The sequence below is a fragment of the Anser anser genome (assembly GCF_964211835.1).
Source record: "Anser anser genome assembly, chromosome: 4".
NCBI classification, from domain to species: domain Eukaryota; kingdom Metazoa; phylum Chordata; class Aves; order Anseriformes; family Anatidae; genus Anser; species Anser anser.
In genome coordinates, this window is record NC_139724.1 from 69,081,807 (window position 1) to 69,096,613 (window position 14,807).

Below are 14,807 nucleotides of genomic sequence, written 5' to 3' on the forward strand. Positions count from 1 at the left end.
ACAAGTCTCTTAGCTTCCACTCTGTATTAGGAATGAGGCCATCTAATTTCATCCAGGGAGGTACACAGGAGCAGCTGTTCTGGGATAACTATTCCTGACAGATCCTGGTCTACAGCAACTTTTGGAACAATTAGACAGAGCCGGACCTAACAGGAAAGTATAAAAGTCTGAGAGAAGCCTCAAGTCAAACAGCCAAAATAGGCACATTTAAAACTCTGAAAATTCCAACAGAACAAGGCAGACTCATATGGTTCCTAACACTTTAAAAAGAGTATTTCATCAAGGAAGGGAGGTAAAGAACTTTCTGAGAATTAGAATACGGGAAGGAATATGTCACAGAATTTCAGCAACACAAGAAATTCTAGACTGAAAGATCTGCCTAACTTAGCGGGGAATGACATCATATTCCAGTTTGCTCCTTTAGAAGACCAGGCAGACTGGAAGGACTGACAGCCAGAAAATGGGGTGGTTCAGGCCACTTCATAAAGAAAAAAGGAGACGTAAGGAGAAGCCAGTGAATTAGGCTGATCTGTAATAGATGGCAACACTAGAAGTTCTGCTGCTACCTTCGGTCAAGGAAAAGATGAAAAGTCACCAGTTGCATTTTTTTGTATACAGAGAAGGAATATGAAAAATGGGACCTGCTCATAAGCACAAAATTTTGGAGGTTCTTTATACTTTTGGAGGTTCTTTATATATGGAATGCCTTAAGCACCTACTCATTCAACAATTGTCTCAGAATTCAAAATTACCTCACTGCAAACAACAACACAAGGCATTGTTTCAAGTATTACCTGATTTGAAGATGTGTATTAAGCACATAAGCAGCGTGCCCAACTCCTGGCAGTAGAAAGTATGCTGCTGCTCATTCATATCCACTTTCAACTGTTTGGTGACAATATCTTCCAGTAGAATACCAACCAGTTGTAATAAGAACCTTGAAAAAAGCATGCATACAATCAACAGGAAAACCATCACTGCAACATCTTTCAGAATAAGGTTCTGTTTGCCAACAAAACTCAGTACATTTAAAACCAAGATAAAAAATCCTTGTGCATTTATCCTAAAGAAAATGCTAAATTAAACACTGTATAACAGGTTGGCCCCAAACAAACAAGATGCTATTGCTATGGACAGATAAGAAATTCAATAATTACATAACAGAACCGTGTTACTTACTAATTAGCTGAAGTCATAAGTGATAGCATGCATACAACAGCCCACCTCACTCACACAGCAAACACTGAAAATGACATGGTGTCTTTATAGTGATTTGCAATCAGCTAAAAAAAAAATACACCCTGACAGTTACTGCAGCTCAGCTGAGGGTAGCTCAGTAAGTCTCAGGAATCGAGCTGCTGGCAGCCTCATTTATCCACATTTACTCTCTACAACATGGATTCCGTTATCAAACCTCTAGCCGGGTTTATTGGGTTTATGGGGCAAGGGTTTGGTGGTGACGGGGGGCTACAGGAGTGGACTCTGTGAGAAGAGCTCAAGAGCTGCCCTGTGGTAGAGAAAAGTCAGCTCCAGCCAGCTCCAAAGGGGACCCGCTGCTGACCAGAGCTAAGTCAATGAGCAACGCTGGTTGTGCCTCTGTGAGAGCAGACTTAAAATGGAAAACCTGCTATGCAACAGCAGCTGGGAGAGAGGAGTGAGAACCTGCCCTGCAGCCCCCAAGGTCAGTGCACAAAGAGGGCAGGAGGGGCTCCAGGCACAGAGCAGAGGCTCCCCTGCAGCCTGTGGAGAGGCCCCTGGTGGAGCAGGCTGTCCCCCTGCAGCTCACGGGTCCCACATGGAGCAGATCTCCATGCTGCAGCCCATGGAGGAGCCCCAGGTGGAGCAGGTAGATGTGGCCTGGAGAAGGCTGCGGCCCATGGGGAGCCCCCGCAGGAGCAGGCCCCGGGCCGGAGCTGCAGCCCGTGGAGAGGAGCCCACACAGGAGCAGGGGGTCTGGGGGGAGCTGCTGCCCCTGTGGGACCCGTGCTGGAGCAGTTTGCTCCTCATGGATAACCCCATGGTATGGACCCATATTGGAGCAGTTCTTGAAGAGCTGCTGCCTGTGGGCAGCCCCTGCAGGATCAGTTTGGGAAGGACAGCATCCCATGGGAGGGACTCCCTGTTAGAGCAAAAGAGTGGTCGTGATGGAACTTAGCTGCCCCGCAGGGTAAAACCACCACACCAAGTTTAAAAAAAAAAAAATCAAAACAGAACACCAAAAACGGGTGTCTGCAATAAGCAATGTTTGCTCCTGGCCATAATCATTCCTCGACCTACTCTGGTTGGACATAAGGTCATATTAAGGGAGTCCAGATGCCCTTTTTCCTTCTATCCATCACCCCCACCAGTAAGCTCAATAAGAACCAGAATTTTCTTTTTATCTGAAATTCCATACTTGAGTAAAAAGTTTTTAGTTTCTTAAACAAATAGCTATTTCAAATGCTTCCCACCACATTAAGACATAATTGTCTTAATGACAAACACTGTGTCAACAGAATACGATCACCATCTCTCCATCTTTCATTTTGCCTAACAGTCATTCTTGGAGAGCTTCAGCATGGGAAGCTAACTAGACAAAGCTAGTTCTTAAAAAGAAGAAAATAAAGAGCAGGACTAACTTAATTAATTTGTATCTATTTGCTGCCAAGATTCTAGTACAGAACACAGGCTTCTGCTGTGGGTATGATTCATCTTTCAGGCCCCACAGAGAGACGATGGAAAGGATTAAAGTTAAAGCTTGGAGATGATTTTAATAACACCGGGATTCATCCATCGTAATGACTCCAGTAGGTCTTTCACTTGGCTTGAGAAGAGACACTGGAACAGTGCGAAGTCCCTACTAAAAACTCATCTCCTTTCTTTGCTGTTCAACTCGTTATTCCCTCCTCCACACACCCTCCTCCCGTATATCAACTTAAGAGATTTTATTTCCATCAGATATGCAACATATGTGCATGCACAGAACTGTTAATATATTTGTGACTTTTCAGAAATCTTAGTCTTACACTGAAGTTATTCAAGACAACATACCTAGAAAATGTCTCTTCAGGCAGATATTTAGCCTGTTTAACCTCAGCACGATCCTCTGGTGTGGATACATTATTTTCTCCACGTCTCAGTCTGTTAATTGCTTGACACGAAATCAAGTATGGCGAGAAAGAAAGCTCCTGAATACGGGATAGAACTATGTCTTCTGTGGACTGTGAAATCAGAACTCTAAGGATAGCTAAAATTCCAGAAATCCATAGCTGAACAGTGCTCACTGATGCCTAACAAACAAACCAAACAATGCAGATGGTTAGAGTGAATAAGCTTGACCATTGCCAGGAGAACATCATTTTGAAGACCTGAACACAAGAGCTTTTTGCTGCTTGCTCCATTCTCATGTCTAATTTTATGCAACAGCTAATTAAAATGTTCAACTTCAAAAGCATTCAACACAACATAGGAATATATTCAGCCTTCCTAAAGCAAGTCTCCAAAGACATTAACAATCTCTACTATCAAAATAGTACTAGTACTTGCATAAGAAAAATGTGATTTACCTAATAAATTGCAATCTAGAATTTAGCATAACTGCATGTATTTTTAGGATCAGGAAGGTAGAGAAACAAAAAGAAGGTAAATAATCCAAAAGTAGAACAGTTCTGTATAAAATGCTATAGACAGTAAATCTTGTTAATTCTAATGAATTCTTTCCTAAGTTCTGCTTCAGGTACTTCCAATACCACGTTGCAAAATAAGAAATAGAAATACATGCTCTTTCATTTGGCATGAAGGACACAAGATTCCCTCTTCTCTTGAAGCAACCACTTTTACTACTACTCTAGAAAAACTTTGTGTGTTTTAACAGGTTCCCACTTGCTTACCATTGTTTTAGGGGTAACAAACATACTCCTTAAAAGCATGTCCACAGGGCGAAGGGAAGAAGGAGCCAAAATTTCAAACAAAGTGTTCAATACTCCAAGGGCATCATGAGAATCTATATGCATCTGTAAAAGAAAACCACAAGACTAATTTATAACTACCACCACACGTAAATGCAACACAAAATTACCATTTCATGTTTTAAACATTTCTATAACAATCTGTACATGATAAGGCTGCCCTTTACAGCACAAAATTTAGAGCAATAAGATCTACGAAAAGTAAATGAAAGTTTCATCCCAGGCCTTCCTACATAGGAGGCTTGAGAACACAGACAAAAATCTATCCCACAAAATTCAACATACGTATCGCTTATTTATTTATTTTAGGAAAAATATGCCAGATTCAGAAAATGAGACAAAAAGACTGATTGTCATAAAACTTAAAAACTTTTCTCTTCCCTGCACATCCTAGCAGGCGTATTATAGACAGCAGTGGTGACAAAGGAATAACTGAATGCTTTGGTCATGAATAAGCTTAAGATGACAACCAGGAGGAAAAAAAAAGTCCTAATCAGAGAAGTGAATGGCTACAACTGAATTACACTGCAGCAACAGAGGCAGGATTAGTAAGGATCAAGCCTGACTTGATCAGTTTTTTAGTTAAATTATGAAACAATTGATTGCAAAAAGCTAAGGACTGGACTTTATCTGGATGACCCTATCTTGCCAGCCTAATTTGATAGTTGAGCACATGCACAGATTCATACAAAACAAAGGCAACTTCAGTTTGCCAGTATTTCAGCTTCCCTCAAAAACTGCTGTCTAATCCTCCATATAGCCTACTCTCGCCCACCATGCAACCTCCTCATAGGAGGGGAGAATCTGGCATCAAAGACTGAAGAACATATTAAGGGCACAATTTCATTCGTTTTACTTTGTGCCCTGGAATTAGAAATAATTACTTCAAACAAAGTTGTACAGTAAGACAAGCATTCTGTTGCTTAGGGAGCAGTACAGACAATCCTTTTCCTTAAGCAAGTAGACTCTTCTCCCCAGATACAAAGGGTCTATCCTCAATCTACAGTCCATTTCTGGGCTCCCCAGTAACACACACACACACGCTGGAACAAGCCCAGGAGAAAGCCACACAAATGATTAAGAGCTTGGAGCACCTGTCATACAAGTAGATGCTGAGACAGATAAGACCGTTCAGCCTGGAGAAGGCTCAGGGGGATGCTGAGCTGTTCAAATGGGTCCAGAGGACGGCCATAAAGATGATCAAGGGGCTGGAGCACCTCTCTTACAAAGAAAGGCTGAGAGAGCTAGGGCTGTTCGGCCTAGAGAAGAGAAGGCTCCAGGGGGACCCCACTGGAGCCTTCCAGTACTTGAAGGAGGCTTATAAGAAACATGGAGAGCAACTCTTTGCTCAGTCAGATAAGGAGAAGGGGGAATGGTTTTAAACTGAAAGAGGGGAGATTCAGATTAGAAATTAGGAGGAAATGCTTCACTCAGAGGGTGGTGAGACACTGGACCAGGTTGCCCAGAGAAGTTGTGGATGCCCCATCCCTGGGGGTGCTCAAGGCCAAGCTGGACGAGGCCTGGGCAACCTGATCTAGCAGGTAGCATCCCTGCCTACAGCAGGGGGCTGGAACTAGATAATCTTTGAGGTCCCTTCCAACCCGAGTCATTCTATAATTCTATGATCTTACCAGTATGTACAAATATCTGGCCAGGGGCAGGAAGACAAGACAAAGCTAGAGTCTTGTCAGTAGTACTCAGCGCCAGGAGGAGAAGAAACGGGCAGAAGTTGAAATACAGGAAACCTCCATTTAAATACAACTCCCTCCCTTCCCTCCTGTATTTTTTTCTCCTTCCTGTGAGGATACTCAAACACTGGAAGAGATTGCCCAGACAGGTAATGGAGGCTCCATCCTTGGAGACTGTCAAAATTTGACTAGACGTGGTCATAAGCAGCCTGCTCCAGACGACCCTGCTTTGAGAAGACAATCTCTAGAAGTCCATTTTTGCCTCAACCATTCTGCAATTCTGTGATTTATAAACGCAGTTTTGGGTGATGTTATTTCATTCTCCTCACTACAAAAAATGCAGTTAGACCCACTGCAGTTATGAAAAAAAACAGGAGAATCTTCACAACATTAGGAAGCGCTCTGAGCAAGACACAATTGTGTACATAAGAAAAATAGAATGAGCTTTATCTGGGAACAGCCTAGAAGATACCGCACATACTTTGTGTATTTAAAATATGACCTGCATCACTTCAAAGGCTTAGCTTATCCTACAGTAATTATTTTTCCAGATATGGTGGCTACACCTTAAAGAAAATATAGAAATCCCATTACCCAAAGCCATTATTACAATAATTTGTTATAGTAATTATTATAGGTGTTTATAAATTAAAAAATGCACATAGCAACCTGTTGTTTTGCAAGCATTGGGAGAATAATGTCAGCTATTTGCCGGGACAATCTTTTCCATTTGTCTTCATTTTCTTTATGACACTGCTGCAACACTAAGATGAACATTTCCAGCACCTGAGGAAAGTCCAAAAGAATGCAAGTAAACACCCATACTATCAGAAAACATTCAAGTAATACTGCAACGGGAAAAAAAAATAACCACTTCATGCATTTGCCAAAAAGCAACAAGAAAAGAAAATTCACATGAGAAGCCATACAATATTTTAAAATTCCATTTTCGGGTTAAAAGTTTGTTCTTAGTTGTGACTTTTTTTTTATTATTGTTATTTCTTATTTTTGAAGATTTTTTCAGTTACTTTTAGAAACCAGAAATAAAATGCTTTCTTGGTCCTTCTTAAACTGCATTTGTCAAAACACTAGTCAACGGGAAAAAAGAATATCTGAGTGCATTTTCCCATATGTATACTCTTTCTTATTAAGCTCATTCACCTGGGATACATCATTTTTTTTATACATCATGTAAAAGTTTATAAAAGAGTCTTTAATGGAGGACACCAACAGCAAGGATCATGTTCAGTAGCCGAATGTGTTACTGACTTGAGGGTTATGGAGACCGTACTTTCCAGGATAGTCAGGTCAAAGACATTAGCAGGCAGGAAGGTTAATATATGGACTGGGAAGTGGGAAAGAAGAAGCTGGTTCTGAAAACTAGTTAGATGGAGCACTTCTAAAGGAAAGTCAAGCAGTTCAGAATGAGAAACAGACAATCAAAAAATAAATAAAAAAATCACCAGACGACTTTCTTCCCAAAGAGCTTTCTCATGAGAAAGGAGATAGAAGCAATTCTGGGTCGAATTACTTTAACTCTCCATTCTCCAGCTCCATAGATGGTAGCTACAGTTGTAAAAGGAAAAAATAAAAGATAAAGGTTGTAGTTCTTGGAGCTTCTCAAGTTACAGGAACACCACTGCAGAATGTCCCTGACATAGCGGAACAATAGAACTGCCTGGGGTTAGCTTATATACACTGCATGAGCAAAAAAGGACAGAATAAGAACTACAAAAGGGATGGTGTGGGATGAAGAGCATTGCATGGGTGGTCTTTAATAGGTTAAGTGTGTCAGAAGAGGATCTGCTAGCAATTACAGTACCTTATGTAACACAAAGTTATTCACTATTTTACATCATGTGTCTAGAGTGTCATTTCATATAGTTACATTAGTCATTTTATGATTATAAAACTACAAATTCAAAAGAAAATGTGGATACACAAAATGATTCCAATCTGAACATGCAGTTCTAACAAATTATTTTGACAAGATGTACTGTCTTTTTTCCAGCTATTCTCAGAAAATGCATTGCTTACATTAGCATACGCTAGAATTGCATTTTCACATGATGAAAGGAAAAGCATGTTAAGTTTGTTAATCGCCTGAAAAAGCAATAAGCTCCCATGTTAATTATGTCACTTCTCTTAAAATTACCTTTATGTTTTTCTTTCAAACAAAGTGTGTTGATGAAAGTCATTCTTACACTCCTACATGATATAAACATGTTTTCCATATCTGTGAGATCTGGGGCAAAGGGGTAATTGATAACCGTGTAGCTACCATTCTCATTACCTTATTCAAATAGTTTTTTGAAATGTTATTGAAGTTATTGCTATTGCACAGCAACACTTAAATTATTTCTAAACAGCATGTTACCTCTTCCCCTTCCCCCCAATTCTTTTGAGTTTCTTGGTTCCTAATTTACTACAACTCTTCTCTTAACCTTCTGTTTAGTCAATCTGCAACACAACCAGGATCATGATCCTTACTGAAGCTTTTCAGTACTTTTGTTACCTAGGCTTGCCTGTAAGGTGCAACAGACATATTATTTAACTTGTAATAACTGATTTGTACTGCAGAAGCTTTCCCCTACCACCAAAACCTTTGAACTCTCTCCATACACAGAAAGATCACACACAGAGGCCAGATATTCAAGATTTGTGTAGAAAATTATTAATATTGCCTGAAGAATTTTTAGCAGTCAACATTACCCTTTTACAGAGCATAAACAGAAACACTGTCCTCTTTTACCTGATGGTACTGAATAAGTCTCAGCAGCATTGACACTACCACCTCCTTTTGTGTTTCCAACTCTTTTCCAGCATCAGCTTTATTCGTCCCTCTTAACACAAAGAGATCATGAACGATGGGCTGCAGAGCTGGTATTGCTAAAACGACAAGTTTTTCTTTGTTTTAGCATGACAGAAGTCATTCTTGAACACTATTTTATTGTTCTAACAATTCAGCTACTAAAAGAAAACTGCTCTTTTTGTTTAAATGTTTTTCCCATCCCTGGAAAGAAAAACTTCCCACACAGAGATGTCTTTTTACTTCTAGTAGAACAAAGTTTATATTATGTACACACTTGTTCCTTCTCACAGAGCTAAGCGATACTTTTCAAAAAAGTTCCTCAGCAGAATCCCTAGCAAGTACAGGACAGATTCTTCTGCTTAAAGGCTCAAAGTGGAGAGAACAGAAAGGGGACTAAACGTCAACATCAAAGCCTTTAAAATACTGCTGCACTGTGGACTAATGTTAACAGGGTACAATAAACTTCATGGAAAAGTTAAATGAAACTTATTTAAGGTATTAGAAATTTATAAGCTAGTGTTTTCTGGAACAATCGTTACGATGCCACTTTTCTATACCTTAGAACAGCAGTTATACTTTATTGCTGAACTATCCCTCTCACTTTTTTTTTTTTTTTTTAAGTTACCATGTGTAACAGCTTTCCTCCCACTGGCCATGATTCCATCACACAGCTGAATGATCTTAGGAATTCCAATGATCTGTTTGGAATGATACCGCTCGTAAGACAGCAACACCAGAAAAAAAAAGATATTAGGAATAATTGCTTCAGACTCCCTGAAAACAGAAAAAAACCAAAAATGTCAAGTTTGAATTGCACAACTCTGTTCAGTAGAAATGAACCTGTTTCCACTATTTATTTTTTTAAAGAATGCATTCTTCTGCTTTCATACAGTGTTTTGTAATTTGTGCCCCATCCTTTACTACCATTTTCTGAAGGGATTTCATTTCTTTCAACTTCTGACCATTGCTCACAGTTACTAACATTATAACGTATTATTTAATGTACATGATGCAAAGTAATATTTCTGTAGGAGACCCCACAGAGCAAAACAAAATTAACCTTTCATACAAATTCAAGAGTGAGAAAAACAGAAATAGCTGACAAAAATTCCATCGCATTGCTTATGATGCGTTAGGTACTATAAAATACATAGCAGTTGCTCAGAATACAAAATGGATTCACACTGAATCCACAATAGCTCTCCCTTCAGCAGCTGAATCCTAACAAGAGTTGATTCCTCAACGTAAACCTTTGGTGGATTTCCCAAAGAAATACTTTTAAAATACCAATTTGAGAAACAGCACAACACAGTTTAATTCTACTTATGTCCAACTTCCCAACTTGTTCAACCACAAGGAACCTAAATCTTCTGAAAGGGCTACCATTAGATCCAGAAAATATACAAACATGTTGCCTGGTATGTAACACTCCCTTCCTCATGAATAAAAAAAAATAGCAAAACTAATCCCTACATACTTCAGAATAAGACAGTAGTAAACTCTCACTTGTTCAAAGGATCTTTGCTAATTTCATACCTGAACTGTCCGACTTCAATGTATTCAAACTGCTTTAGCACAAATCCAATAAACACCTGAAGAGAGAATAAAGCATTAAAAAAAGTACACAACAGAAACATTAATTACCATCCAAAATTGTTTTGACAGAATTACAAAAGTCAGTGTTTCAGAAGGTGACAAAGAAAAGACATGCACTGAAAATCATTTATACTTATAGCTCACTCTGATATGTTATGGAGCATTCCCTCTAGAGTTACAGAAGATCTTGAGAATCTTGATGTTGTAGCTTATTACAGTTTGCATGAATTTGTGTTCTATTTTAGCAGCAAATGTGTCTACATATTTAATAATATAACTTCCTTTCTTGCTCACGTAACGTGCTATTTGAGGCATTACAGCCAAGAAGCCAGGAATCAATCAAAAAGCCTAACTCAGATCCAATATAAAATCCCCAGTATTCATGTGCTGAAAAGATTTACTGCGTATCAATTTACAGAAAAGTCAACAGTTGCATCTTGTGGTCTATAAACCTGAAAATACTGTAGTGAATAACACACTTAAGTTTTGTTACAGATTTACTTTTTATATGGACAACCACACAGACTACTGAATTTGCCACCAGCTTCCCCCTTGCCATTAAAATTGAATGCTTGTCTACCACAATGCTCACTACCAGTCATGCTTAAGTCCATACTCTTTAATCTAGAAGGGTATTTGTTTTCTGATTGTAAATACAATACTGGTTGTATTGTGCACATTATCTTATTCCTAAAGTCAATTTGATGAACAGTTGTTGCAGAGTTTAAGTAATTATATGCAACAGGAAACCAAGAATCCAAAGTTCCTTGTGTTTGGTGGGGGAACTGAGTCCCACCCTCCTTTTTGTCTTTGTTTTCAGCTATATTACGAGTGGATTGTGGTAAAAGTATTTGCTGTAAATATTTAGCCTGCTAGTGAGACCTTGTATCACAAATTTGCAGAAATAGCAAGGTACCAACCTGATCTGAATCCAGAAGACAGTAGTTAACTCGTAGCTGAACCAGTTGAGCAAGCAAGTCTAAAACTTGTCTCTGCAGCTGTACCGATGTTGTCGTAGTGTATTGTTTCAATGCTTTTATGACAAGGGGTTCAAATAAACGAATGTGATTGTGAATAGCATTCTGTAACAGAAAGATTTTAAAGTAATCTAACATCTGAACAGGTCTCATTCAAAAAGAAATTACTTTTTAAAAGGAGGAAAAGTTTTAAATGTAACATGCAGGTCTTTTAAAAGGACTATAAAGATATGAGTACCTTATCAGCACGGTGTTTTGCTGCACTGCTAATGCTAGTTTTCAGCTGCGTAGAAACTTTCTGCAGCACATCAAACCATCTGTGATGTAAAACAACAAAAAAACATACTCTAAGAAAATGGAGGTATAAATAAGCAGTCTTAGAAGCATATTCTTTTACCTGATGCCAGTTTTCATCTACTTGACTGCTTCAAGCATCTTAGTAAAAGAAAAGAGCACTAGAAACAACCTACAATACACTTTGATCAGACAATGTTGATCTGTGGACAATAAACATCTTGTAAAGACAGAATTTCTGATGTAATTTGGTCATTATTCTGCCTTTCCTTTAAGGCTATTGACTATTTGCTACAATTAGCAAATTAATGAAATATTTGCATTCAAAACTATTTTTTTCAAAAAAGCATAATAATTTTAAGTGATATCCATTTTAATGCTTCAACTTTGATTTTGAAAACACAGTGGTGATTAATCAATAGTGCTACATTTGGGACTCTAATACCAAGAAAAATACTTTTCTCAAATCTACAATAAATAATACACAATACTGTAATTGCAAATTACTTAGCTCCGTTACGATACTTGCATTTAGGAAAAACAATAAAAAGATTTTATTCTAGTTCAAGTCAACATTATATCATAAGAGAATACATAAGAGAAGTTACCCTGAAGCATCGTGTTCCTGCTCAGCCTGAACCATGTTCCTCAGACTAGCATCAGCAAGCGCCTGTGTAAAATGTGTATACGGTGCCATGAAGCAATAGTGATAGAGACCAGGTCTCAGATTGGAAGAACCTAAGCGCTGAGCTTTGCCTTGAGCTTTGCTCGTGTTTGAAGACAAGCCATCGCACTGAGAAGCCAGATTTGTCCCAAATAATGTTTTCAGTAACTAGAGAAGAAAATTGGGAAAAAAAAAATGTTTTAGGACTTCACAAAACTTGACTCCTCATCCTCCCAAAGAACGAAAGAGGATAGGTCATCACAAACAAAGTATAAACTGAGGGTCATGTAGTCAAATACAAGACAACAGAAAAAAAGCTGGGAGAATTAAAGAAACAATCCACACTTCAGCCAAAAAGATATCATTTTTGCAACTGAAGCATTCCCATCTGTGACAACTCACAGCAGTCTACTAAAGCCGTCCTCCCACCAAAGCGAAACTTCGGTGTCTTGAAGACAGATGCTTAACCAGAAGCCTGCAAGAAACCTATCAGTAAAATAGCCCTTCGCTTTCCAAGTCTTATCATACAGTTAACTAGCTACAGAACAAATTTGGGAAGGTAGGAAACAAACTTGTTTTTTTAGCGTTCAAGTAATTATTTGAGTCGGAAGCAGTTCGAGAAACTAGTTATTCAGACAGTATCAAGTTTTAGAGTAAATCATAAAAATTAAAGAAAACACACTGTTTGCTCCACAATTTCCTAACACTGCTTCCCTAAAAAGAATGGTCATAATCGGTATCTAATTGATATGCACAGGACATGAGGGTTAGTCTTACAACAAAAAAAAATTACCTCCTTACCTGCTGTACACAGACTGTGGCCATAGTTGGTTCTCTGTTGAAACATGATTTCAGATATCCCAAAATTTCTTCCACACACTAGAAAAGGAGAAAAATAAGTCACTTAATTGCATTTTTCTTAATTATATAAAAGCATTAATATGAAAACTGGACAATAGCACTTTTTTTATGTTTACTGTGTAAGAGCTACACTAATTTAAGGGATACGGTGAAAATAGGTAAAGAAATATGAACGCAAGATTTGCCTTGAATGCCTTGAAATAACACAATGCGTACCACCACAGTCGAGGAGAGAAAATACCAAGACACAAGAAAGGAAAGGAGAATGGCTGCTTTCTAACATCTTGCATATTTAACATGAGTATATTTAGATGTATTGATACAGTGAAAATGACTGAAGGGAAATCATTTTGGTGGGAAAAATCTTCACATGAAATATAAACAGTAGAAAGTTACTCCTGTTTTCAAAAGCAGCAATGTAACCCTGAAAATCTGCTTTAGTATTTTACACCCAACCCGGCAACACAACTAGGACTACTATCTCAACAATTTTTAAATTCATGATACTTGTTTTTTCCTGGTAAGGACCACAAATATTGGACAACTTAATGGCAAATAAACAAGCAAAAACCAAACACATCTTGTACCTTTCCAATGTCTTGAAGAGTTGCAAGTTCCAAGATTTGTGACAGAACATCTAAGGCAGACCTCAGGAAGCATCCAAACTTTTCATTACTGTTTTGGAGATCCAAAGTAACCTGGTCACAGAAGTAAAACAATCTTTTTCTTAATAGTTACTAGAAAAGGAGATAGAAATTGCAGAAAGAAACAGGTACTGAGACGAAATGGTCTTCTGTCTAAAATTTTGGTGTATTTCATCAACACCACTGACAAATTCCCTCGTGAATTGCTGGAATGGCAGGACTTCATTTTGACTGAAAATAAAAATGGATCTTCTAGCTTAAGGCAGTTGCAGTAGGAAGGTCTAGGATATTGACAAGTAATGGACGAGAGATAATGTATTTCTCAGAAACACAGTAGGTGTTTAAGAATACATCCCTCCTAAAGTGTACAAATCAGAACACTAAGCCCTTATGGAATGCATCTTTTATTACCTGCGCTAATGAGGAAAAAAAAAACAAAAACTTACCCATCCTGGAATAAACTGTTGAAAAAATAAGACATTGTGATCCATTTGGCACTACCAAGCCAGTGAAGGATCACTTAGTATGAGCAGTAGTGACAGCAGAGAACCAAGCAATATGGTGACAATGCCGATCAGGTTTTCGGATGTTTTTTGGTGGTAGGTTTTTTTAATTTGATTCTGTTTTAGGAGATGAATACACTGCTTACACAATCAGGCAAATGAGATCCTCAAAACAACACAAACTTTGGACAGTTTGAGCTTCTCAGAGGTTAATCTCGTGCTACAGTTTAAGTCCATGGAAACATTCTACCTGTTGGTGTTTTTTTTTTAAATTTACTAACAGAACAGGTAGGGTTACTGCCTCAGCAGAGTCATTTTTAAAGGAAACAAAGTGATTGCCCAACTACATTTTATTCAACCAAGTGATGTCATACAGTACCTTATAATTAGCATGAGTCGCTTTCAAGACATCGTATAACTTCAGATATGATGGAAGATGATAAAAGCTTCCTACTGAAGATGATTTACTTGTTGGAACAGGCCCACTAGCATCAGTTTGCCTAGTAGCTTAGAGATACGTAATATATTAACACATTTTTTCTACAGTGCTCATGACATGTAATTTTATTTTACATACCCAATTTTCAGATAAAAAGTCCAAATTAACAGCAGAAATTTTTGGATCTGAATGCACATTTTGAAATTGCAAAAACACACCGTACAACTAGAAAGTGTACTAGCATTCTAAAAAAACATCCTATGAGGCAATTTTACCCTGAAAGCTTATTGCTGAAGACCAAGTACAATTTACAGAAGAGAATTAATACCTATTTCCTTCATTCATAAATAAGAAAGAAAAAATGTGAAAGCTTCATAATCTT

At 38.2% G+C, this 14,807-nt stretch overlaps 1 protein-coding gene across 3 annotated transcripts in view; it reads right to left on the bottom strand.

The window, feature by feature from the left end:
• HTT (huntingtin) overlaps positions 1–14,807 on the bottom strand; it is a 79,169-nt gene that overhangs the window by 28,166 nt on the left and 36,196 nt on the right. For all 3 annotated transcript variants that reach the window (XM_083833003.1, XM_083833002.1, XM_083833004.1), the window contains 13 exons: positions 14,366–14,493; positions 13,427–13,537; positions 12,780–12,857; positions 11,923–12,146; positions 11,259–11,337; positions 10,964–11,125; positions 9,984–10,039; positions 9,073–9,221; positions 8,388–8,524; positions 6,305–6,421; positions 3,870–3,992; positions 3,031–3,269; positions 795–937 (listed from right to left, as the gene is read on the bottom strand). In XM_083833003.1, the coding sequence (XP_083689129.1) occupies positions 795–937; positions 3,031–3,269; positions 3,870–3,992; positions 6,305–6,421; positions 8,388–8,524; positions 9,073–9,221; positions 9,984–10,039; positions 10,964–11,125; positions 11,259–11,337; positions 11,923–12,146; positions 12,780–12,857; positions 13,427–13,537; positions 14,366–14,493 (1,746 nt within the window). The remainder of the gene's footprint in view (positions 1–794; positions 938–3,030; positions 3,270–3,869; positions 3,993–6,304; positions 6,422–8,387; positions 8,525–9,072; positions 9,222–9,983; positions 10,040–10,963; positions 11,126–11,258; positions 11,338–11,922; positions 12,147–12,779; positions 12,858–13,426; positions 13,538–14,365; positions 14,494–14,807) is intronic.